The sequence below is a fragment of the Pectinophora gossypiella genome, chromosome 6 (genome assembly GCF_024362695.1).
Source record: "Pectinophora gossypiella chromosome 6, ilPecGoss1.1, whole genome shotgun sequence".
Classification (NCBI taxonomy): Eukaryota; Metazoa; Arthropoda; class Insecta; order Lepidoptera; family Gelechiidae; genus Pectinophora; species Pectinophora gossypiella.
The window spans coordinates 6,770,335-6,797,788 of NC_065409.1; the positions used below are offsets into that span (position 1 = coordinate 6,770,335).

Below are 27,454 nucleotides of genomic sequence, written 5' to 3' on the forward strand. Positions count from 1 at the left end.
AGTAATGAAAATCTTAGTTGATAGGTATACCTAGCAGGCGATATACCACCCAAACGAAAGCTTGCTAAATTTAGAGAAATTAAAAAGATGGGTTTGAAGAGACCATTTATTGCTTACATGAAATACAAAAATAAGTTTCAACAAGATACGTCATTTTGATACATCAAAAACCTATGAGGAGATAAATCGCATCTATTTCTTAAACTTCAACATCTTATTCAAGTATCTAACATATAGGTACTTGAAAGGCACAATTTTCTAAGGGATCATTTACCATATCACATCTTTAGCTCCTCACAGATAGTTTGAACTTAAACATATCCTAATTTAATCAGTCGGTACCAATATCACATACAATGTCAATCTAATACCGATTTTCCTGGCACTCTTAAATAAAATAAAATGAAAAACAATCAGTACTTATTTAGGTACAATATCATGTACAAATTCAGTGAACAACAGCTCTGTAAAATGCTGTTACAATCACTACATAAATACACAGTTCAATACATACATGGATATGCAATGAGGCATTGAGCATATTTTTAAAGGCAAAATACATATAAAGGCAATAAGCCCACCATACATTTGTTCATAGATGGCAGTTTCTTACAAGGAAACAATTAAATGCTATAATGAGATAAAAACTTAAGTTTATAGCTAAGTTGTGTATTGCATTTAATAGGAAGCTACTGTAGAAAATATACAAGTAAAGAAATGATTACTGGATACAGAAATTTTACTAACTTAACTTCTTTTACAACCACAATAAAGTCACTAGAATGAGATACATAGAATAGATGTATTTCACTAAAATTCAACTAAAATAGTAAACTTATAAAACGTAACAAAATTGCAATTGTGCTATTTTGGAACTTTACTAGCATAATTAAATTATTGACACAGTACACTAAAACAAGACTGCTATGTGTCGTAATTACTTCAGTAACACATGCAGTGATATGTACAATGGAATTGGCCATAATTATATATGTTGGAAATATAGATGAAATATCTTTACCAAGATATAAAAAAATCAGATCTTGAACTTTTAAATTTACTTTTATGTAATATATGTATAACTAAATATAAAATATATCAGATCATTATTATTGTTTAAGTACATTATAAACTTGACAATCTCTTCCATGGCAACTACTCTATAATGAATGTACTTTATTAAATTGCTTATAATTTTTGAAATATATTATGTGGTTAGAACAATGTTAAAACAGTACTACTGTTACACGCTAATTTGAGCCTGTTACAGTGCACAAAATTTGTAAAAGTTTGATATTTCTATTATCTTTTATTATCTGTATATCATCATGGTGTAAATATGTTTTCACTATTGATTTATATATTGTAATGGCAGTTCATAATCAGTAGTTATTAGTCTTATGGCTATTATCAAGCAAACAATTTATCAAGCTATTTAAATGTTTAAAAGTACAACACCAAATAATCTCATTTAAATAATAGATGGCTCTGATATTTTTTTTAAACAGCCACAATAAAAAATACCTACTATAGATTAGGAATTCAATTTCCTACATTTTGTTCTGAATAAACAACTAAGAAATTTTAAAATGTCTTTGTAAATCACTACAAACAAAAAGTTTTAAAGTAAATAGGTAATTATTTCTTTCCAAAAATAAGAAGACGAGTGAGCATGCTAGTGATGCAAGGCACTTGCTTCTGTTGATGCATGGTCAACATGTCAGGGGTGTTAGACTCAAAGTCTAAAGCTACTCTCTGGCAGACAAACGTCAAAAGTGTCAAGATGTCCCTTTCAGCTGCTGAATAGCGAAGTTCATCACAAAGAGCCTGCATGAACCAGGAGCCACGAGTGGTGTTCCTCCAGGAGTAATATCCAGGAACAGTTGAAAATACAATTAAGAAGTCAGCATGTATGGGAATCCTGTAGGAGGTACTTGATGACCCATCAGTTTCAGTGCGATTAGAAAGAGTTATTCCACCATCTAGTTTATCACCCTGACAAGCCTGGACAAAGAATAACTTCGGTTTCCCAGCCAAAGATGGACATTTATCAGCAGTAAAATAATACCACAGGTTGTCAGGCTTGTAATGAGTATCCTTTGCATACAGCATGCCCATTTCACCATGAGTCAGCACCGCAATCAGCAAGCAATCATTGTCAGAGTGGTCCATCTCTGAAGTCTGCTGTATGTATCTACTGATATCTTCTGCTCTCAGATTGGTGAGTACGGTAACACGAAATCCTATGCTTTTGAGAACCTTAGATAAATTGTCACAATCCACATTAGTGCCAGTGCGAGACTTCAAGCTATGGATATCAAAATGCTCATGATTGAAAATGATGGCCATACCACGTTGCTTGTGATTCATGTTGTAGTAAGGAGCGTTTCTGTCCACAGGCATTTTAGCGTAGCGACGGATCGATGAGGAATCGTGGCTTCCCCAAGCGTCGCCTTCATCACCAGCACCGTTTGGCCTTTGTTCTTTTTCGCCATTATCGCCGTTGCCATTATTTTGCGGTTCTTCAGACATGTTGAACGCTCACTATGACTTTCACGAGACAAACAATACTTTTACTATTTGAGTTATTGCGTCGTTTCTTGTTATTTTGCAGTGGCAAAAAATGTACGATATCAAGGAAAACCACACAACAGTCAGCACAACAAAGCAAAACTTGTTTGTCAGTTTTTTTCTTTTTACCGTACCAATACCAAAGACAAAATAGACGAATATTAAAATCAAAATCAACCAATCATAAACGTTTAGATATGTGTTACCATTTATTGGTAAAGAAAATTTACCAATTTTCCAGGGTACGTTCCTCAAAATCTATATAGATGGCACTGTACAGTTTTTTTCTTCGTTATTTTTTCGTCATGGATAACAGACATATACATTATTCACCTTTGTTTTTGGATATAAATGATAACCCGTTTTATTACACATTATTATTCTGACCAAAATAAAGAGAAGCAATATAGCTAGCAAAATAATTATATACATAACGTGATCCAAATATCATTTTTATACAAACTTGCCATTACATTGTATTTTGGAATAATTATGTACCCGAGTAATGAGAAAATACGTAATATCACGTTTAATAAAAGTTGAAATAATAATGCGAAGTTGAAAAACAGTCTGCTAAATTGTATGGTTACGAGGATGGAAGCAATTAGCAATGAATCTTCCTTAACTTCCATGTACTTATTTATTCCATAATACTGCTACGCTTAGAACCAAATCTAACAAACTAAACAAGTTTATTGATTACAGCAACACAATTACCATAAACAGTGTTATTTTTCTTTCTAAGCAAATGTCAATGGCGAAGGCTTGAATGAAGATGCCAGGCGGTTATCGCAAAACATATTCAACCTTAGAAATTATTATTTGTTAATAAATCGAAATATGAACTATTGAAATGTATGTTGAATATTTTATTTTATATTTAAGTCATAGGATTAGCAAGTATCTTTTGCGTAAAACTTCCTTCGACAACTGGAAAAGTACCGCTGTTTTCAAAATCTTCAATTTTCTGACTTTGGTTTTGATTAGGTATATTCTCTTTATTATGTGCTTTCATTGCTGAAACCACACGCGGTATTCTGTAACGTGTTTGTCTTTATCTCTAACTGCGGCCTTATAGGTAATTAGGTACTGAGTTTATCATTATTACGCTTTCCGCCAAAGGTCCGTGTTACTTTATCTTGTAATTACAGGATCCAATAGTTCGGTCAACGCTTGCCCCGTGTCTTGGAAAAGAATGTTGTTCAACGAGACTCCGTTTCTATAGTAACCGACCACTATACATATAAAGGCAACACAGAAACTGAATTTGCTGCTAGCACTGTGCTGCAAACATAATTGCAGAGCAAACCGCGATCCATGAACTCTGTAGTGTATGACTAATGCTAAATACTTATTGTGGTTAAACTCATAGAGCTAGACGGACCTCTGGCGGTTAAGCTAAAACATGTCACTATTCAAAGTAAAACAGTGGTGGTCGAACGAGAGATTGCAAAGTGAAGAAACAAATGAAGGTTTTCAGAATAGCAGTTGTTTGAAGGTAGACAAGTTCAACTCGCATACGGACAGTGACTGTGTCGTTGTCGGCGATGGAATGATACTCAAAATATACAAACCGAGTAAAGATGTAGATGTTTCACATACTTTGCTTGAAGCCCAACTGAGTGCGACCATACTTCAGATCGAAACTGGAAAGTTTGTAGCGTAAGTATCACAAAATAACTCCGTGATTTGGTGAACTTAGCTGTAGTGACTTATTTGCGAAATAAGAATAGCGGGGGTAGAGCATAGGTACTGCGATGTTACGTCATCGATAATAGCGGTCAAGATTCGAACTCATTGTTACTTAGTTAATTGATAATTAAAATTCGTAAATAAGTTATTTTTTATCATCTTTTATTTCTAGATTAGCATTTTATAACTTTGATTTGATCCAGTACTCAATACTCTAATTTGTTGGTTTCCAGAGGTTCTGAAGACCGACAAATATTAGTGTTACATCCTCAGAGTTATGGGGTATACCAGTTAAATAGGAAAGAGGGGCATACCGACGCCGGTATGTATCTCATCTATTATAGGTATACATTACATATTTCTAATTCGCAACCACCGCTGGGAAATATTAGGTACGCGCCCAATTACAATCACTTTTATTCTTATTATTCTTAAGTAATGTTTAAACGTCAAGTAGACCTACTTACCATTTAATCCGTTTCCATCTATCTCGGCTGAGGAAATTTCATAATTCATAATACTTATAGGTACTCGTTTAATGCATTATTTCTCTTTCAGGAGAGCAAAATTTACTGAAGCTTTTAACAAAGCATACTTTCACTAGAAGAGCACATAGCTTAACATGTGGTCCTTTCGGTAATATAAAAACCAGGGATTTTATTTGCATACAAGCATTAGACGGCAGTCTCAGTTTCTTCGATCAAGAATCGTTTCTGTTCATGTACATTTCACATGACGTCATTATACCCGGTCCCGTGTGCTACATTGCGAGTAGCGACTCCTTCGTCCTCTGCAAGTCTACATGGGTGATAGAGATACACAGGTTAGTCGCACGTACATCTAGGTACGTCAACGGTTCGAAAATACCTAGTCTTGAGGTCATTGTCCATTCCTAATGGCAATTAATTTCATCATTTTGTGAAATATTTATGTTTGACACAAAAACGTAATATAAGTCACGTAAAAAGACTAGGTAACTACCTACACGTATTCCTGACTGTAAGAAGCAACCGAGCCAGTAAACTAGACTACTTATAAATGATTATAAATGTGTTTCAGTTATCAACAGCTAAGAGAATTTAGTGAACTAAATGTTCGACAGAATAAAAAGCATATTCCACAGTGGGTGTACAATGCAGGAGAAGAAATTTCGTCAGTACAAGTTATTCAGGTAAACATGTTCCGAATATTTCCAAGGTTTTCGTGCTATATGTACCTAAGTAAGTATAATAATTCGTTTTCTTACAGACAAGCAGCAATATTTCCAGTATACTAGCTTTAGGTGAAAGACACCTTTGCTGTTTTCAAGATAATGGTCTAATGAAATTCATGATCAAGTTTGATTACATGCCGATTTGCTTTTTTGCTTATTTAATCGGTTGGTATTACGGTAAGTATAAGTCGATAAGCGAATCACGGACTGTGGGCGGTATAGGTACGCGTTATAAAGGTATATTGTGCATCGAGCTTACAAAATTACCATCCGACATCTACGATGCGTAAAAATTTTAAACAACTATTATTGTCACCGAAATGGATCAGTTTATCACCAAATATCATGTGCCTTTCAGAGCCAACTGCTCGTCTACTCGTCATGATATCATCAGAAGACTCAAAACTGTACATTTACGAAGGCACTACTCTGCTGTGGTCCTGTGATTTGCTGTATACAGCCGTGTCAATATCCAGATGTTTCTTGAAATATCTTCCTGGAGGAATAGTCACGCTTTCTACTAAAGGAGTGGTTACCGTGAGTTACTTGGGAACTGAACCGGATCTGAACTCAAACGCCGGTCCTATGATTAATGAAGTGATTGATCCGGAGCAAATTCAGTCTGAGTTAGGAGAAGTTGAAGAAAAGTTGACTAAAATTTTAGACGGTGAAGAAGGTACGTGTTACGGTGATACGAGTCTGTACCTATCTTGAAAACATAAGTAAAAGACTAAATGATTTGTCTAATTTGCAGGTATAGACAGGTACACGAACGTGGACCAAATACTAAAAATAAAAGCAGATGTTGGTAAACCTGTCCAAAATCTACACGACGAATTTACACGAGACAGTAACATAACTCTACATTTACTGAAATGCCCAGTGGTGGTCATGTTAAGTTGTCAAGACCCCAACTCGTTAAAAAGTGTTCAGATAACATTCGGATGTTATCCACCGTTCGAATGTTCCGATTCTAGTATATGTTTAGAAAACATCAACGGAACTGAAATAATTGAGACACAAGTTTTCATAGCAAGTCCAACCGATATTTCTGACACGAAAGTGAGAATAATCTTCACAATAATTGATGCTACGGGGAAAATCAACGTAACAGATAGAGAAGTATTGCTACCTTTAAGTCTTTATTGTTTGCCTACTGAAGCTGTGATAGAGGATGATTTTATTTTACGAATACACACAAATACTCCTTGTGCTGATTTGGTTGAAGTATTTACTGGTACGTCTAAGAACATTTATGGGGCTTCAATGTTACAGTTGTAAGCAAAATTATTAATGTATTGCTAAAATTACAGATTTCACAAAAGAAGACCTCACAAAATATGGCATCTCAGATAATAACATCACCTTTACATATCGTTCAACAAAGAAGACTGTTACATTAAAGGCGACAGACAATCAGTACATAATAGAAGCCAAAGATTATTCGGACATGACAGCAGTTCTACAGCATTTCACTATGAAATTAGCGAGTCATTTCGAACGGAGTGGCGTGAAAGATTTTCGTATCAGCATAAGAATAGATAAAGATACAGCTAAGATGTTAACACATAACTTTATGAAGAACATTGAAAGCCACGCGAAAGAGAGAGTCAAATCAAAAAAGTTTGAGGTGGGTACGTAGAACACACTAGTGAATACGAGTATCTAAGAATAGGCTATAATTTGATTTGACCGAGTCAAAAATAAAAAAAACTACTAAGTAATCTAGAAATAGAAGCCACTAAGATACGTATAAATAATCAATCTCATGTTTCTTTTAACTGATTCACGAATTTGAATTATGAATGCATTTTCGGAGGTATGTGACCTAATCTGGATTGTTGAAAGTGGACCCTGTGAAAATCGGGATGATGCTAGGGGGATGAATTATATAACAAATAGTAGGACGTTTGACCATGTTTATTGACGGCGTCATGAGTGAGTATTGCCGTCGAAATTCATTGACAACACGTTTTGAACAATTTTTAACAGGACGAGCTGACAGTACTTCAGAGACAGTTCACATTGGTCCAAAAGAAGCTACTGGTACAATATGGGTCTCTACCGCCTGGCGATTGCGATCCTTTGGAATTCCTTATGAAGGACACGCATAGACGGATCGTTAAAACCGTCCACGATATTATTGAATGTAGGGAATCAGTGTGCAGGTGAATAATTTTATTCTACTTCCAGTTTTGACTGTGGGCAGTCTTTGATAGCTTTTGAAAATTTGTAGTTTCAGAAAAAGATGACAACTAGTAACAATTCTATGCTGGTAATGAGACGTCAGCACTGTGGCCCGGGACTTCTTTCGTGGCGCGCAATCTACCTAATTGAAAATGACTGAACCACCTTCTTTGATCTGTTTGTCTAATTTTGTTCATTTATTTTTCAGAGTTGGCAATAGTGTGACGGCGGTTGGCCGTCTTTTAATATTCATTTTTCAGCAGACTGTTGAGGACGATTTCAAAGTGAAACTCATAGAAGAAATGTTAACTTTAGGCTCGCTCTACTACGATTATCAAGTAAGAATATTTTCTCTGTAACAACATGTTAGAAACCAAATTGTAGAGTACGCTCCGCGAAACAAGACCCGCGGATTTTAATGGAACTAATTCACAAGTCATACAAAGTCACAATTTTATGGAGATACTGCAACATCAGCGCCCTCGGCCACGGGACTTGTGCCGTGGCGTGGACTCTAGTGAATGATTTCGTTTTCCTTTTTATTCTAGGACTGGGAAGAAGCGGTAACTCAAGCTTTAACTTATATTTTAAATAATGTGTTTCAAAAATCTGAAAAGGACAAGGAGAAGTTAGCTACGGTGTCCGAGCAAGGGATACTCTCGCAAGTCAACCTGAAAAGATTCTTGAAACAAATCCGAATGATATTAGAAAAGATATTCTCCGAAATTCACAACGACGCCGAAGACGTATCAAAACCTGAAAACAAGTTCACACGAATAGAAGAATTCGTTGAAGTAATATGAATTTCGTATATTGTAATTTTACGTTAAAATTACACCTCTACACAAAGTTCCCACAGTGAGAGTTATATATACAAATAAACGACAGCGTACAAATATTAACAATGCTTTATTTTATTATTATTTAAGACACGAGAATAAATATAAGTCATCTGTTACGGTCGCCTGACATGTTCCGGTTAACATTATGCAGCTTAGGTATATTTACAAACTGAAGGAGGTACATTTCATCTTATCTAAACATCCATGTGATACAAAGAAGCAATTATAAGCCCATTACAAAAGATGCTGTTCAGTGCTTTTAGCGCGAACTAGGCTTAGTAATTCTTAGTCAAACCTTATTATCTACCTAACAGTTATTGGTGCGAAGAAACGATAGCGAGGTGTCGCGAATTTTTAGAACATGTTAGGCGACTGTATTCTTTTCGCGGCCTTTATGAACTGAATCGTGCGACCATTACGCACGTCACGATTGCGCTATAAACCTAATGAGTGCGAGTGAGATAGAGAGACGACCTGACTCAGTTCGTAACGGCCGTACTATATGTAGTATAAGAGTGGGTTTACACCAAAGCGGAGGCGTGCAGGAATAGGCTACTTGACAGCCTAGTCAAATGAGATACTTTTTACGAAACATCTGAACGAAATTTTTCCTTGGAGTTTGTATGGAAATATTGTACTGTGACGTCATTGATAAAAGCGATCAAACGCCGTACTCATTACTACTTAATTCATAAATAAAATTCGAAAACAAGGCGAAATGTGAAATATTGTTTCTTGGTCATCTTAGACTGCCTTTCATTTCTAGATTAGCATTTTATAATACCCTATTGGCTTATCACTGCAAGGGAGAGAACGAGAGAGCCTCTTTTCTCTCGCTGTCTCGCACATTGTGATTGGTCGATTCCGCACGTTTTTCCGATCCGCTGTGTTTAACTTTGATAGAAACCCACCCTAACTAGTCCTTATCGAAGTCAAGCGACGTGTAGTAGAGTGTAGAGCAGAAGGTTGAGGTACAGCATGTGTACGATGAGTAGGAGTACCTTGTCACGTCATTTCTTCTTAGCGTCCTTCAGGCCGGCGCCCGCGTTGAACTTGAAGAATATTATGTCGCCGTCTTCTACAACGTAATTTCGACCTGGAAGTGTTGTAAATATGTTTAGTATGAGAGTTACTGTTAAAACTACTCCTAGAATGCGTAAAATAACGTAATAGTGCGCAATACATAAGTCACTCCCAAAAAGCACTAAAACGACCAAGTTAAAAATGAAGTACTATTGGTGAGTTTGCATACATTTCGTTCACTAAATCTGCTCAACTGTAAATTTAACTCATTTTTTTTGCGTATGTGTACGTAATTCAATTAGTACGTCGGAAGGACTTATGCCCTGATATTTCTGCAGTTAAATAGTTTGGTAATTACACTATTCAAAAGAAACCCCATCTATCAAGCACAAAACTTAATCAAACCAACACTTCATCATATTCATCCTAGAACATCATATCAGAAGTATCCACAAGATGTCTTCTGTTTCAACCTATTCCTCATAGTCTAGTACCTTGCTGTCGGTATTTGCCGGCGGCCTTGCAGGCGGCCTCGGTCCCTTCTTCCTTGAAATCCTTGAAGTGCATCACCTCGGCCATGATGAATCCCTTCTCGAAATCCGTGTGGATCCGCCCCGCCGCCTGCGGCGCTTTCGTGCCTTTCTGTATTACAAACACAATTGTGTTATTAAACAGTATAATTAGTGATCATATTTCAATAAAGATAACATTTTACAATAGTTTCAATGCGCGGTAAAAATTAGATGTCAAAATATGCAAGCTAGTGTTGTGACGTTCATCAGCATAGAGATGTATCAGTCGAGATTAGGTCGATCGATTCTTTTATATCGAACAATTAACAATACATACACAAAAACTCACGCCTGAGACTGGAATTTTATTTGCTTCGATACTGACATACCTCTCTTGCTTACTTCATTCAATCAAAATTGTGTCTAGAAGAAATTCCATAAATAGGCAAGGCCATATTTATACAACATGAGTAGATGAGTACTAGATTCCGTCTTTTAGTGTCCAGCATAGAGCTGTTTATGTATGAATATAAAAAAATATAATAATCAGACAATTAGTACCTGAATAGTCCAAGCCTTCACTTCATCCGGACCTGCGGTGAAGAAGTATTCTAGCTGCAGAGCTTTATATCCTTGCACGATGATTTTATCCAACGCACTGAAAAAAAAAAACAGTAATTTTAATCGTTCATCAATAATATCGATGAAAATGATAGGTAACACTGAAATTCTTTTATTTAAAAGGTGATTTTATATTTAGCATAAAATCATAAAAAACAACAATTTTTAATTTGAAATACTTTATTATTTCTAGTTAAAAAAATTCTAGAGCACAATTTGACAATAACGAATTTTATTTATATTTTTGAAGTGACTTACCATCTTGTCCGATAATAGGCTTACATAAACAACTCTACCATCCATATTACTATTATATTTAAAAAAATCTTACCTCGTAATGTTGTGTTCTTTCAAGAAAGCTTTCCTCTCTTCAGGGTCCATGTCCATAAGTTTGGTTTCTAACGCCCCGGAGAAGGGGATGAGCGGGGCGCCGGGGTCATTTTTATCGATCCATTCCTTAAGTTTTGGTAACCTAAAGGAAAAATATATGACTTAAATACGCCGCTTACATAGCGCTATCCTTTACACCTCGGGTATTTCAAACAAAAATCTAGTCGAAACGAAAATCGTCAGCGACTCTTGAGTAGTCGCGGTAACAATTATCGGGGGTGAGGTGAGGAAGCTAGGATTAGTGCGAGGCGGAGTGTCCATTCTATACTCTGTACATCTCTCTAACAATATCCTTAAATATTGTCTCATCCGTGACGCTTTACTTTCTGTCTACAATTCTGTTTTGTTTTGTATTTATGTATTTCCTGTGTGTGAATTAAAAAGTAGGTACATATTTATATATTATACACAAACTTGACTAAAATAATTTGGAGACATTTTGGGGCGACGTATTTTTGAATTTTTGTGTGTAACATGTAGTAAAAATACGAACCATTTATTCTTCTTCCGAATGTAATCCTTTTCAGACAGGTTCACGAGATATAAGGCAGGCTTCGACGTTAGGAACAGGTACTTGTTGAGCACTTCTATCTGAAAAATTCAGAAGAAATTTTACAGACACACATTTACAGATATTCATTCATTCATTAGTTTATTTCAGACATAAATTTGACTCCATAATGAGAGTTACTATAATTATTAGTTACAAATAAACTTATATCTATGTTAGTATTATAATAATATTAGTCAAATAAAGAGTAAATTAATTTACCCAATGCGACATGATACCATAAAATGTGATTAAACATTTTATTAAAAAAAAATGTAAAAATAAATTTTATTTATTTATATTTTTCTGAATGTTTAAACAGTGAAGTAAAGATTTGTAGACATACACATCAACTGCTTACAGTTTGGAGTATAATGTGACCCACGCTACTACTGCGCTGTGTAACTTTGTTATATGTTTAAATCATGGATCGACGATGTTGAAATTCGAATTGCTGTATGTTTCATTATAGTAACAATAAAAAAGAGCAGTGACTTACATCAGCCGCACTCCAGTCGCCGAATCGAATGTGTTTCTTCTCATCCACCAAAATTGTCTTAATCTTCGACAGGGCGTCCTGAAAAGAAGAAACAAATAAGTTTATAACTTAATTATTATTTATTTTATAAAAATATTTCGACGTTTATCTAGCCACTTCTTGCATTAGTCAATGATGAATATGGTGAACACTAAGACGGACAACACACGTGAAATATTTAATTGTGTCCTATTAATTATCAGCAAAAGACTACTTAAAAATACGTAACACCAGATCGAAACCACTGCCCTATTTTTCCCTAAAGAAGTAGCATGGAGAATGCTACACCGACAAGAGCGTGGCTCTTAAATGAGTGGTGTGTAGAAATACGTGACAGATTACCGGTTCGAGGCTATAAATATTCGACTATGATGTTCGGTGCGTTATGAGTGTAATTCACACGGTGTCCGGGTTTTGTGCCCGGTTATTGACAGTAGGCTCGCGTTTACATGGGACCTAAACATAGCATGCGAGGAGTGTTTATACTATACACCTCTGCCTACCCCTTCAGGGCTACAGGCGTGATGCTGTTACGTTTTTAGATTAGAAGAATGACGGGAAGCAGAACAGTACGTTTTAATGTTGTCTCTTTCACACTAGGCTGTATACTGACGTTCTGTCCTGCCTCATGTATTCTTATCAAGCTATTTGTATAAAGCGATGAAAGATGTTTTAAAGAACAGCCAGGTTCAGAGTACTCTAAACCGGTAAGCATGCATGAAGTCTTTGATTGTTATTATTGCGTATGGCAGATAAATATAAAATATCCTGCGTGGATCATAAGCTTAAGCTCTGCCGCATCCGTCACACAATGCAGCCCGGCTATGCCACCTGGGAACCGGTGCAGAGGGCACTCGTTCACTATGTGAGATATGGTTTGATCCGGGGGACCACAAGTCACCCAAGTTCAAGTGACGGGTGAAGTCTTTGATGAGAGTGGAAGAACCGAAAGTGGTGTGTCTGGATCGTATTAAGTGTAATTCCGTGGTCTCTACCTACACAGACGAGAAATTGGTGGGAGAGAAGTATGTGTATGTATAAAGTGACTAAATTAAAAATGGCTTATGTAAAGAGCTCACATATTCGGGTTTGAGTTTCTTGTCCCCGCCGCGGTTTACGGTCCGGTCGAGTTTCTCCAGTTGCTGCACTAGCTGTTCTTCGTCCTTCAGCCTGAGTTCTTCACCGATCGTCTCCAGATCGCGCACCGGGTTCACTTCCCCGTCCACGTGAATTACTTCCTCGTCATCAAAGGCTCCTGGGAACAACGTACAATATAAAATAAGCACACGACCACACCCATGTACGTTTGCGAGCTTTTTCAAACAAAGATGCGTATTAATTATTATAAAAGCGAACATTAAATACATTATGTTAATGCGACACTGTTACATTTACATACCTACGTACTTAGTAAGACATTGGAATTATGTCAAATAAAGAAAGCGAATGCGGCTTAGTCCTAATCTAGTCCTGAGTCGATGCTTTTAATCCACGTAAAAGAGTTATAAGTTAATGTTTGTTATCGTACTTACGGCATAAATTGAATATGGCGTCACAAGCCTTGATGTGCGAAAGGAAAGCATTGCCGAGGCCTTGTCCCTCCGCCGCACCCTTCACCAGACCCGCAATGTCCACTACGTTCAGAAAAGCTGGCACTTTGCTAAAAACAACAAAAAAATCTATAACACGCTGCGATTGGGGGTGCGTTGTTGGTTGGTTGGTTGTGATAAATAAACCCATTATATTGGTTTAATAGGTTAGCTAGATAGTTGTCTGGGTAAAAGATGAATGATAAAATGCTAATCTACAAATACAAGCAAAGTTTACAAATTAATCTCATTTTCCATTTCTACTGTTTTACTTATTACACAAAAAGAGTACACAACGACGTTTGACCACGTTTTTTGATGAGGTCATACATGTCTATTTCAATACAAATTCCATTGAAATGTATCGTGCTGTTTGCATGTGCGCGGGTAGCATGTTACAGTATCACGCGCGACGCGATAAATTAACCAACTCTATAAATTCCTTTATCGTACTGTAATTATCGTGGCAATGGTGCAAATCCTTAAGAGGAAACAAAACCGAGCATGTAATTGATACGGTTAAAACTTAAAACCTTTACCATCCTTAACCTTTTTCATCGTAAGTATTTATATAACTTACCTGGCCGGTTTATGGTACTCGCAAAGGTAGTCGAACCTCTCATCGGGGACCGGGACTCTACGTGCTGAAACAAATACTTCTTGGTTAGATTTCAAATAAATTTCAAAATATGAATCATAATAAAAACGTTATTACCTGATATGGTTGTAAGACTTATAGGACAACATTTAACAATAAAAATGACAGACTATTTTTTGAAATAAAGATATAACATTTATTCAAACAACATAACATCTAAACAAATTCTCGAAGAGTGTTTACATACAATAATCGGGTTTACTTTAGCCTTTAGTGTGTACGCTGGCGTGTACGCTAGCAAGTTTGCTAAGAGATACGTCCTCCACAGGGCAGCACTGGGGATAGCTGACAAATGGATTATCCATTGACCGTAGACGTAAACCAAGTGATAGAATATATTTTGACCTTGCTTCGTATACGTCAAATGCTTTTCTATACAATTTATAAGCGTCTGCGTCAAGGAGGGGATTGTTTACTTTCAGATATAAAGCTATGTATAAAAGGGCTGAAGTCTTGGCATCCAGACCAGGATATTTTGGTCTAACCACGTTAACCGCACAACACGCTTTAGTTAATATTTCTCCAACAGTTTGTTCGAGATATCCGATATTAGGTAATTTCTTCAGAGATAATTGGGGGAAACTTTTCATTTCTTTAAATACTACAATATCGTAGTACATATGCGGTCTAGCCAAAAATTTTTCTAGACACCTATGACTACAAAACATATACTGTTTCGTTTTGTAACTTGCAGCGAACTTATTGCTTCCACTTTTGATAACTTGAGCTGGTAGACTTTCGGCGTAGGTCACAATACATATACCATTTTCATAAACTGAATTTATATTAATTGTGTTTATTACAGCTGGAATCTCAGGAATCTCTATTCTTTTCGAGTTTAAATGTGTTAGTGGGTCGTCGATTACCATTTGCATGTGTCGATGGCATACCCAGTAAAATAGACCTTGATACTGAATTATTCCTTTTTTGTCAACAGGTTCACTACTATGTCTCAAAAATTTCTTTCGAAGGCAAACTGGGCACAAATTTCTAAAGATAGTCGAGCGTTTTTCAAAAACTGCATTCGCAATACACATTACGTCAGCTGGTAATACTACTTCGGAATTAGCATTCGCGATGTAATAATGTATTTTAGGAGTGATTTTGTCAATGTAATCTTTTGCGTCCTGATAACATTGCCACTTCGACTGATTGCCATCAATTGTAATAAGATTTTGACAGTCATTGTTAACATAATTTCTAATTCCATAAGATTTTTCGTGCCATTTTTCAAATCTCTGTTGAATGCAAGGTGGCGTATATGGAGGTAAGTATTTTATCATATCATAATACACTTCATTTTGGGAATTCCTTATAGCATTTTCGTTAGTAGGAGTCAATTCAAATATAATTTGCGGATATAAGCCATCTTTAGCCATCCCCATAGCTACAGGAGCACGCTCCGGTATTCCATCCAAAACATAACCATGTACATATGTTCGATAATCTATTAAGGCTGTTTGAACAGCCAGTACAATGTCTTCATACTGGATACATTCTCCTTCTCTCAGTGAATAATTCATATTACGAGCTAACTTTGACCAACTCATATTTTCTAGTACATGTCGGATAGCAGTACCTTTTGATACACATACCAATCCATATTCTTGAGCAAGTCGTGATGCTAAAGAGCTTTTCCCTGACTTCGGTGGCCCAATGACACCAATTCTTAAAGGATGTTCATGAAATTCTTTTATGTTATCGTTAGTAACATACCGCAAAGGATTCTTTCTAAAACTTCTAACGGCTGCTTCGCCGTGAATGAAGTAAATATAACATCTGTGGATGACTGCAAATATAGTACCCCTATTTCTGCTTACTTTGTATGGATTAAGCAAAGCGGTAGGATTATCAGCAATAAATACAGGGCACATGCGGCTACATTTGCTCAAAGAATAAAACCCTTCCGAAAGTAAAACGTCTGCTATATCGCAATTCACTCTTTGGGTTTGCTCAAAATATGCACAACGCTCACGCAATGTCGATAATTTAGCCAATACTTTTCTATGAACTCTGTTTAAAGACCGTGTAGAATCAAGTGAAACACATTTAATTCTCTGCTCTGATAAAACTTCTTTCAAATTTTGTATATTTTCTTCTTCAGTTTCAAAAATTGCTTCTATTCTACTATCTATTCTTTCACGCGCTTCGTCAGACTTTTCCCATTGCGAGTCATCTACAGGTTCAGGATATTGTTCTATCATTTCATTGTAAGTATTGTACACACGTTGATCTAAAGGTCCTGTCCCACCTGGGTCGGCGTCAATCACAACACTCTCGTTAGATGCTACAGGCGCAGGTTCTTCAACTATTGACATCACATTCGATAGTACGTCATCAATAGTTACATTAACGACGACTTGTTTCATTATGAATTCCCTCCATTCTGCTTTAGTATTACTAAACTTTTTGAACGCCTTAGCCTTAGCTTCGTTTTGTTGCGTTTTCCATTTCTTGAACATCATAGATGACAGTCGTTGAAGAGCTACTTCCGAATTACTTTCTAACTCTAATACCAGATCTGGTACACAAAAGCATGCTGTCATATCTTCAACATCATTTGAGACTTTTGGGAAACCATCTAATACAAAACCAGTATTTGCATAAGGATGTTCAAACCATAGTTTCTTGAGGAGAGTTTGCATTAGTACAGATAATAAGGGTGATCCTCGTTCAAAATAATTATATACCATACGTCGCATTTCAGTTTCATTGCCTCTAATATCTGATGCAAGATTTTCATTTTCCTCGTCCATTTGAAATTCAACTACTGCTTCTTCGTCTAATGAACCATCTGTGAAACCATTTTCATAATGACGTCCGACTTTCTTAAAGTGTCTTGGCATTATAAGGTTATTAACTGCTTTTTCGAAGTCGATGTGCATTAAGCCGAGTTCTTTGGCTATAAATTGTGATATTGTACTTCTACCACTACCAATACAACCCATAACACAAATTCTAAAAGCAGGTATATTTTTGAATGGTTTACTGTATGTTTGATATTTAGTTATATCTTTTCGAAATTTCTCAAGACATTCTTCTTTAGCAAAATAATGTAATTTATTTCCATGTTTGATCGTAAATTCTGGTTTCCCTTCCCATAACACACCGTAATCAAAATATGATATAGGACAGAAAACTCCAGTTTCACACAGAAAACGACGATCGTTAAAAGTGAGAAAATCTTTAGGTTTCTCTTCTTCTTCCTCCGGTTCGGCAGCATCCTCTTCATTTTCCACCTGCTCACATGGCATACAATAACCTTGTCGTAATTTTAATAAAACTTCCTGAAGAACTTCAATGTCAGATTTTCCTTCTAGTTCAACATCAATATATGTTTTAAAAGTTTCTTCTAAAATTGGTTTAGTACCATCCCAATCTTCTCTGAATTTCTCAAAAATTTGACTGAAGGCACTTATTTGTTCGCTATTAAATTCCTCTTCCACTGCAGATTCTATCGTGTTTACAATAGTGTCTTGAACAAATTTAGACACGTAAAAAGCATTCGAAGGTTCTGAGTATTGTCTATGTGCGTCTTCATCAATTTTCAATTTAATTTGAATAAAGGGATCATCTGCTTTAAGAAATCGCTCACGATGGTGCTTGAGGGTATTCTCCACTTTTAAGTAATATTGCATTAATACTTGATCAATTTCTCTGTTTTCTACAATAGATATTGTATAATCCGGTAAAAGTTTAGAATCTTTTAAATGTGTCCAATATTCAGGATCTGGTGGAAAACCATCAATTATAAATTGTCCGTAAGTGGAGTACGCTTGATGCGCTTCGCTATCTATAGTTTTTAATATATCAGTAACAACGTTCATTATTTCTTCAGGGGTGGGTTCGACGTCTTTCTGTAGTTCATTAGTTATAATATACTCGGCAATAGCTTGTGTGACATCAGGGTCACCCATTACTGGAACTTGTGGTCTTTCTTTAGCTATAGTTAGATTAGCAGGTGAAAACTCCAAAATATTTTTGGTCGTTCTACATTGTTCAATGTCATCCAAAAATGGTAAAAAAGATAATTGCTCTTTAAGAGTTTGAAAGGTGTTTACTAGTCTAGCATTTTGTGGCAATGCCAAGGCACCAGGAATTTTTTGTAAGTTATCGTATTCAGTAAACAAAATTGTGTACTTTTTAAGATTACTTAAAGATGTAGCATACCATGTTTCTAACTCAGATACTCTTACAGCTTCTTCATTTTCCCATTGCCGATATCTGGCATCTTCTATTGTAGGTATAATTTCAGATAATATAGTTTTTGCTAGGTTGTCATATTTCTTTTGTCTCTCTTCGTCGTAAATTTTCATATAAGGAATGATAGGAACATCATAAATCCACGACAAACACTCTGAGACCATAGTTTTACCTGAAGATTTAGTTCCCATTACTATTATTCTACATGGGGGTTCCAAGTAATATGTTTGTAAGTAGGGTCGCGGGTTCCTGCAAAATGATATCAATGCTTCTAATGAAGATAAAAGGTAGACATGTTTGAATAATGACACAGCAAATTTAGGCTTTCCTATAACCGTGTTCCTCTTTTTAAGCTCAACGGGACATCTGTTGTACCATGGTGATGCGTAGCGATTGAAAGTAAGTTCTTCACTTTTAATAACATTTAATTCTTCAACCATTTTCCAAAATTCCTCCATATCATCTGGTGGTTCCTCTAGATACAATGGTTCTGGTATAAGAACAGGTTTAACTCTTGGTAACAAATGCAATCTCTCTGAAATGTGATACATCATGCGATTTGTGGTAGTACGACCATCTACTTTAATAATCAGTTTTGGATTCATATCTTTAATTTTTCTCTTAAGAAACGGAATAACATATTTTCTGTAATTACATAATTGTTCAGTTGAACTTTCCGGATGATTCATTGGCTGTACGACATTGTATTTTTTATCGATGTTGTGGGTTTCTTTAACATACGGAACATTATAGTCGCTCAAGCAATACTTTGGAGGCCATCTCTGCTCTGATGAAGGATTGGAACTAATAGGATCTGTATATACAGTATGCGTTGAATAATTAACATATGTATGATGTTTTTTTATTACCAAGTCTGCATCTGGTGTGGTGATATAAATAATAATATCCGGTTTAATGTCCAATTTCAACATTTGGTTTATTTGAGTTGCTATTAATACTTCTTTTATATCATAGTAATTTCCTTTGGCAAATATTATATCCTCGCAAGGTTCAAATATAAATTTTGGAAGCTCAACTGCCGGATCCTCTTCTTCTTCCTCATCGTCCGGTGCTACTTCTTCCTCCGCATGTTCTTCTTCTTCATCCCCCGCTTCACCTAGCGCGGAGCTAAGGGAAGTACCTGATTCACTCGTGGCTTTCGCTTTCTTCTTTTTTTTCTTTTTGAAACTCGTAACTAAGTCATTAACCAATTCGTCCACAATCATTACCGCTTCTTCTGAATGTAATGTCTTAAAAAAAGATAGTTCACTTCTGCCTGCACCTATAAGAGGAAGACCAGACAGTACATATCCTCTGTGCTTAACTGCCGGCGATTGTAGTTTTTGTTTAATTATTGCCATTATAGTATTAACTTTACATTCTTTATAGTGTTTAATATTAAAATCAATACATTTTCCGGTCGGGCTCTTTTGCTCAATTTCATCAAGCAGAACATTTCTGGGACAAATATGTATGCATTTGAATTTTTTCGCCATTGCTTCGCCAAGTGAGTAAGAACCGGCCCCGGGCTTGCTCATAATTATAAAACAGTTAGGCTTTGAGTCCATCAACAGCTGTTGTTCATCTACGTCAGTCCAATTTAAAGTTAATTCCGGTTTCAAAGGGACACAATGATCTTTTGTTATTGATGTATTGTTAACACCCAGTACAGCAGCAGCCAAAGGCTGTGTCTTCCTTTCAACTTCTGCTACGGCTGCATGCCTTCTATTGATGATGTTCAGGTGTCGCAGTCTACAGCACATATTTCTTCCGATAATATCATCTTTGATATTGAATTTGTCATTAATATCCACATTAGCTCTGTATGTTTCATATTTATTCATTATGAAAGAATAAATATGTTAAAAATATATATTAAATGATATTATTACATGTGCTCCAAAACTGGCTAATGTTTATAATATAACAATATAACATTTTCCATAGTTGTCAAATATGATTTGTTTGACAGTTATAGTGGCCAATAAAAAGAGTATATAGAAAGGAGATTAGTAGTTAAAATAAAAATATTTCCTTACTTTCGTCAAGATATCTTATTCCTTCCTTCGATCATAAACATTCCCTCAGTATTTTTTTTAAACATGTGTTTAAGTATTTCACTTTTTGCTGCCTGTTTAATGTTGAAAATAATGGTTATAGCTGCCCAGTTTGTGTTTGCTTACCCCGGTGGGAAATAGGCTGAAGTTTATGTATGTGTATGTAGTTTAAGTAACTTTTTTGGCAGTTGCTGTATCTGTGATGGTTATGAACCCGGTATTTTGGGAAAATTCCTAATTAAATATAAATAGAGGAGATTGCCCATCTTAAGATAGGCAGGGAAGGTAAAAAATTATAAATTAAAATATCAGCTTTAGATAAATAAAATATCAGATTAAATCACCCATCTAAACTCCATGGTCTTTTAGGACAGAATGATTCGAGCAATCAGATTTACGGTACAAGGGAGATCTTACAAGAAATGTTGAATCACTACCTGTCCCATCCCATAAAGTACTGTGTACTTATTGTATATTATTACACTACTCCCGCATTGCCAATGATGTAACAAAAACAAGTTTTCATGTGTACAATAAGAGATTAAACACACATTCACCATTTGTCTATTTTTTATTGGTAAGACAGTAAGTAGAGAAAGTCTTTCTTACAAATATTATGAATGCAAAAGTGAGTTTGTTGACCCATGTTGTCATGCCTTCACTTCTCAATGGACCATCTTAAATATTGCATTATATTATGTTGACAGGAGTACAGAGACAGACATAAGGTACTTTCCAGGAATGAAAAATAGAAACATACTGAACATGCCTAATTATGAAAGTGTCCATGTTCTTAGGGTACAAACAGGGTTTTCTATTTATATCTAGATAATCCGAACCCACTTTGGCAATCATCATCGATAAGAAGACAAAAATTTTGTACCTTTCCTATCCAAACACAAATATTAAAAAAACACCAACTATAAAAAATACCAACTATAATGTTACAAATATTAAAAAAAATAATTGAGATACTTATTTTCATTGGGGTCGATGGTGCAGAACGGAAAGTTCTCAGCAGCTGCCTGGCTCTTAGTTAGTACATTGAAGAAGGTAGATTTTCCAACATTAGGTACACCCACAATGCCCACTTTCAAGTTAGTGCCAACACGACCAATTAAGGGCTTCTTTTCGGGCTCTTCTACTTTCTTTGGCGGCATCCTAAAAAAAAGAATTTATTAACAAATACTTAAAAAGTTGAAGTCGCATATGCAATCATGTCTTATCTAACGTTGTTGTTGCAACACTAGATGATGGATTGCTGTATTTACACTTCATGACAGAAAACAAAAATATATTTCGGGTTTGTAATTTGAGCACTTGAATTCTGTCTTCTCCCTAAATAATTTAGTCTACAAAGAGTCTAAAAGCTTCCGTAACCAAATCCATATCAAGTTCACATAACACAACACAACATAACGCTGTGGATAGGGCTGAACATATCAAATTTCGGTATTTTTTATGCAAAGAAAACAAGAAAAGATGAGTGTAGCGGCCTGAAAAAAGTTTCCAAATTGATAACATGTATTTAATGTGTTCCTAATAATATCCGAGCTGAATAATAAAGCCAAATCTCTTGATTATTAGAAACAACAGTATGTTAAGGACGTATGGTAAAGGTTATGTTTGTACATTCTTCTTTCTTACCTGTAATCGTTTTCCTAATTGACCGGACACAGTTTAAATATTGAAAACACGTAAGTATAATTGATGTGATACACTAATTCATACAACTATGAGAACAACTACGAGAAATCTTTCGAAAGGCATGCACCGCCTGGCCCAAAACGTCACAGATTAAATATTGTTGAGTCGGCGGAAAATGACATTGACATGACATAATAGCTTACATTTATAAAATTAGTTACAAAAATTATTTTGTTTTTCATTCGAAATGAATACGTACCTGTACCTATACCTACCTACAAGAAACTAATGATGAAAAACTAGGCTATAATAAAATTATTGCCAGAATCAGGTCCAATGGAAGTTTGTCTTTCATATAACTTGCGATAATCTCAAGTTTTCTCTTACTTATTTTTATGACTAAAAATGTATGTAAAAAACTAAGATAATAAGATAGGAAAATTGTTCCCAGGTAAGGTCCTCACACTCTACTCAAGTAATTATTAATATAGAATTGAAAATGCAATTGAAATATAAATATTTTTTATTGGTTGTTTTATTAATATTGCAGTCTAATTATGTGGTAAGGGCAGCCCAAGGTGGTGACATAGGTGCAGGGTTTTGAAGATATGACATGACCACTGCTGATATTGACAACATAAAAGAACTCACAATCTGTAAAACAAGGAGAGCAAGGTATTATTACAAGAACAAAACATTTATCATAATAGTTGACTGAACTATAATATAACATTATACATACTAACCTGTTTGGTATCATCAGATACTCTAGAATTGGCAAAACTAATGCTTGAACAAAATACAGCGGTCCAGGCACACCATTTTAAACGCATCATGAGTCCACACATAGAGAACACCATGCCTGTAATAGAAAGGTTTTGCTTATTGTAAGACTTTATTTCTTATTTCTAAGCACCCATATAATATATTTCTATTGGGTATTTTTGTCTATAGTAGGCCAAGGGCAGAGTGAGATAATATTTTATCATTAATACTAACCAAGAATATTCATATAATCAGTAGTAAGGTCTTCATCTGGGGCTGATGTCGGTGGTGGAGGCTTGTAGCGACGCTCGCGGTCGGCGCGGCGAGGGTCTGATGTTATTTGCATCTAAAAACGTTTATTACGTTAGGTTTTTATTATCCATGAATTGACCCAAAAATTATGACTCAAAATTGGGAACGTTTTATATTTATATAATTTGAGAAAGCTATAGGAAAACCTGTAATCAGTCTACAAAAGAATAAACGTTAAAACAGCAAAGAATTTGTGGTTTATATATAAAACTAGCTCACCTTTTGCGTTTTTAGAATTGGCCCACAAATAATTGATTCTTTTCTGTTATCTTTCTCTAAAATTGGTTCACAATTACTCGTCTACCGACGACACTGATTAAGATGTAAATATTTAAGGTAAATAAATCAACGGAATATTTAGAAATAATCAGAAAACTACTACAAAAATCTTTTTTCGGTTCGGACAAAAAGAAGCAAGTAACTGCAACTACACTACTGCAAGTAACGTGACGTGACGTGAACTGATCAACTGACGTGAATGATCAATGAATGAACCAAAGACCTTGTATAGAATAGACGGAGCATATTTAAGACGAAAGAAAAACATAGGTTTTGTCTTTCGCACTCATGTGAGCCGTCATAAGTTAAAAAGAGATAAATATACTATCGTCGTAACGTCTTTTGTACTCGTGTAGCGGGTTTGTTATAGAAACGTACCTATAGTATATGTTTTTGTATCAGAACCACTAGTGCCGTTCCATGTCTTTATCGACATTATTATTGGCTAAATATTTCATGTTAGTCCAAGATCTAAAAAAATATACATTACAAATTGAATGATTAATTAAATACAGAAATAACGACCTAGTATCCATACCTGGGTGGGTAGAACCACAAGTAAATTAGTTAAAACGATACCTATTTGTACCCTGATAGAAAGATACCTAAGAAGAACCGTACGTTGCGGTGACAGATTCAGAACCACTTATTCAACGTAATTATCATGGACAAACTTGTTAAAGGTCAATTTATCATTTTTGAATCTATGTCATTTCGCAAGGTGTTATGGCCGAGGAGGTCGAGGACGGTCCATCTAGTCCACATATACTATAGTATCATTTTAATACGACATTGCGGCCACCCTTTGGTTGCTATAAATCACATACCTACCCTTTTATAAAAATTAAATACACGTTTTTCATTGACTTGACCGGAAATCGAATCGGCTCTCGATACAAGAAGTAGACGACCTTCTAGTATATTTCGGGGATTATCTCAATGCGATTAAAGAATAAAAGCAAATACTTCTTTATAAGATTTTTATTCAATATAGTTAGAATACAATGACTACGAAGCACTGAACAATTCCGACTTTTGGTGATAAAAAAAAATATTTCCTCTTGTTCACTTTCTTTAGAAGTGTATAGTGTCGGCTCTGGTCGTTATAACTTTACCTGCAAGAATGGCACATATTAACGTGGAGCACACAAATACACAAGCATTGCATGTTTACACATTGCACATAGAAGGAATAATCACATGTAATTACAAAAATAGTTATTCATACTAATTATTTATAGAAGGAATAATCACAGGTAATTACCAAAATAGTTATTCATACTAATTATTTTGTGCAATAGAGAATATTTGTATTGTATTGAAATATTTTTTCCATGCTAATGTAGAATACAAAAACGAAATAGCTGCAAATTTATCTATAAACTTATAACTAAACTTAAACTCACCTTATGTGAGATATGTGAGTGAATATTGTTGGTACTGCATCTCTATGTAATATTTTTGTTTGGTATCCTGCTCGATAGAAAGCAAGATACATCGAAATGTAATTAGCACAGGCTTAAATAAGGAGAAGGCGTCCTTCAGAAGAGAGAATTATCTCGTTTCATGGTCTGAATCTAATTGTTTCTTAATTTCTTGTTTCGTAAATTAGGATATTTAGGAAATCTGGAAAATACAATATCTTTATGTAATCTTCATCCAAATCGGAAACAGGTCGAAAAATAAATTAAACGTGAATAGAATAACGCAACATGTAGATGTTACATTCAAACATAATATTATGTTATCGATATCAAAGGACAACACTACTTATAATACTTTGGGTACATGATCTGTCAAAGCTGATTAACGTAAAATGTGAAATCAATTATTTGTACAAATGTGACGGCTTTGCTGAAAATATGCGTCTGCATCGTGTTTAGGGCTCAATAAACTTTACAAAAACCAGACCAGGTAATGTATTTCTTGCACACAAACATGTATTATGTGGTCGATAACTTACCCATGGTGAGACATTGTTTGATCGTTCTCCATTATAACACCCATTCTACTCTCACAACCAAAAGCTACGCAAGCCATGGTTCATAATGAATAACTATTTCACAGATTGTTTATATAAAAAGTTAAAATAATGTCCCAAAACACCAAAAAACTAACGGCAGGTTTGGTATCCAGCTGACTACCACAACATCTCAAAACGGTAAACACTGACGTTCTAGACAGCGGTGTTTGTCTATGTTTGTTTCTTTTTTCCACAGAGATTGTTGCCATAGGGAAGAAAGAGAGCTGTGATAGTTTGATCGTCACTCTAAAATATTATCCGTCTATTCTATACAAGGTCTTTGGAATGAACTAATGAATGTTTTACTGTTTTTTTTTTTGGCATGGTTTCAAATACTTTTTTTATTTAGTCACTGTTTTATCTCGTCGTTCTCTTTTTTAACTTTATATTAACACAAAAACAATAGACGTCGTGCGTTATTATACATCTTTAAATGCTTCTTCTGTATTAGAAATTTTGTAAAAACCACAACCATCTGATTGATGCAGGAAAGAAAGACATAAGTAATCGTGCTATACTAAAAAAAATCTAAAAAAAATGGGTAGGTACTTAAATGGCCCCGATTCCTGCAGACATCTCTTAATTTTACTTTAAGTTATACCTGTCATTTTCTTATCCGCCGAAAAGGAAAGGGACGGATGATTGACAGCTCTTAATTTTAGGAAGAATGAGTAAATAAATGAATAACCCGGGCGAATTTTTAGACGGTTGTTTTAGATTTGTGCTTAAAATTGACGTGTGTTCCATAAATTTTATGCTTGTCGATTACCCGTCCCTTTCCTTTTCGGCGGATAAGAAAATGACAGATATAACCTAAAATAAAATTAGATGGTGTTTACAGGAATTAGCACCAATAAGTTCTATAAAGGATATTCCCAAATGTCTGAGGAAATCTTTATTAATAATGAAATTAGAATAAATGTGATAGTAACGCTACTGCACACTAGATGGCATTTTAATGACGATAAATAATGCTAGTTAACTTTATTTTAATTAAATGTCATAAAATCATACAATTTTATTTCTTAGTTATTAAATTCTAATGATCCGATCCTGACTGTTCCTGGTACAAAGCATTTCATGTGTAGCTAAGCTAACTTTTTTCGCAATAATTCCTTGCATGAAGTTGCATGCATTTAAGTAGGTACCTACGTACCCACCTAATCAATTTTAGATAATGTTATAACACTGCGAACATAGCTTAAAAATATTTTTGCAAATTTTTTGTTATATGGCAATATCTTTGCTAACAGATAAGAACTTCTTTTTTTATGTGTTGCATATTGCTTTTACAAAATAAAGCATCACTCATGTACCTACCTATCCTAGGTGTACAGTACACCCATTTACACTCACTCCTTCTCAGCTATCATTTCAATCCCATATAATTGGGGTCGAGATTTTTGCCATTATCCAGACACGAATGCTGGAAATTACGTTACGTCAAAGTCATAAAGCCGAATTGAGGGGTTTAGCTGGCTTGGCTCACCCCGGATTCTAACCCGTGACTCTACGATGTACTTTTCTTTTATATAGTTTTTTTACTCAAATGATCCGTGGGGGTATGACAGGATATGACAGGTAGGGCTAATTAGGCTTTGCTGTTATCACCGTTTTAAACTGACTCGCACTTCTCAGACGAATAAAAATGCTACTGTAAAAAAATAAACTAGTAGGTAGGTACTCGTACCTACAGGTGATTGTTGAGAATAGAACAAGAAAAGTGCAATGGAAGCTGTAGATAGTAAAATTAAAAATGGCGTATATAAGTAGGTACTTAGG

At 35.2% G+C, this 27,454-nt stretch overlaps 4 protein-coding genes across 7 annotated transcripts; 1 reads left to right on the plus strand and 3 right to left on the minus strand.

Annotated features, from left to right (window-relative positions):
* Positions 1-92: 92 nt before the first annotated feature.
* LOC126367269 (caspase-1) lies at positions 93-2,699 on the minus strand. The gene has a single exon (XM_050010699.1). It carries the CDS (start codon positions 2,530-2,532, stop codon positions 1,639-1,641), a length of 894 nt encoding a protein of 297 aa, XP_049866656.1. The 5' UTR covers positions 2,533-2,699; the 3' UTR covers positions 93-1,638.
* Positions 2,700-3,842: 1,143 nt separating this feature from the next.
* LOC126367253 (protein PTHB1) lies at positions 3,843-8,543 on the plus strand. Of its 3 annotated transcripts, none has more exons than XM_050010667.1 (11): positions 3,843-4,233; positions 4,497-4,585; positions 4,822-5,086; positions 5,323-5,434; positions 5,512-5,653; positions 5,835-6,152; positions 6,231-6,713; positions 6,790-7,106; positions 7,469-7,644; positions 7,872-8,001; positions 8,212-8,543. In XM_050010667.1, exons 1-11 carry the CDS (start codon positions 3,977-3,979, stop codon positions 8,464-8,466), a joined length of 2,544 nt encoding a protein of 847 aa, XP_049866624.1. In that variant the 5' UTR covers positions 3,843-3,976; the 3' UTR covers positions 8,467-8,543. The 3 variants fall into 3 exon arrangements, with proteins under 3 accessions (XP_049866624.1, XP_049866625.1, XP_049866626.1); XM_050010668.1 differs by having other exon boundaries at positions 5,512-5,641; XM_050010669.1 differs by lacking the exon at positions 4,497-4,585 and having other exon boundaries at positions 4,127-4,233.
* A 10-nt stretch (positions 8,544-8,553) lies between these two features.
* Positions 8,554-22,452, minus strand: LOC126367264 (obg-like ATPase 1). Of its 2 annotated transcripts, none has more exons than XM_050010690.1 (11): positions 22,294-22,452; positions 21,626-21,807; positions 14,309-14,369; positions 13,672-13,799; positions 13,219-13,394; positions 12,101-12,178; positions 11,545-11,642; positions 10,993-11,133; positions 10,602-10,698; positions 10,023-10,170; positions 8,554-9,601 (listed from the first exon to the last, which is right to left on the minus strand). In XM_050010690.1, the coding sequence occupies exons 2-11, from the start codon at positions 21,804-21,806 to the stop codon at positions 9,516-9,518; spliced, it is 1,194 nt and encodes a 397-aa protein (XP_049866647.1). In that variant the 5' UTR covers position 21,807; positions 22,294-22,452; the 3' UTR covers positions 8,554-9,515. The 2 variants fall into 2 exon arrangements, with proteins under 2 accessions (XP_049866647.1, XP_049866648.1); XM_050010691.1 differs by having other exon boundaries at positions 14,309-14,365; positions 21,622-21,807.
* Positions 22,453-22,798: 346 nt separating this feature from the next.
* On the minus strand, positions 22,799-23,837 carry LOC126367283 (protein Asterix). Its single transcript, XM_050010715.1, has 4 exons — positions 23,590-23,837; positions 23,293-23,404; positions 23,040-23,155; positions 22,799-22,947 (listed from the first exon to the last, which is right to left on the minus strand). Exons 2-4 carry the CDS (start codon positions 23,402-23,404, stop codon positions 22,849-22,851), a joined length of 327 nt encoding a protein of 108 aa, XP_049866672.1. The 5' UTR covers positions 23,590-23,837; the 3' UTR covers positions 22,799-22,848.
* Between the last annotated feature and the right edge of the window lie 3,617 nt (positions 23,838-27,454).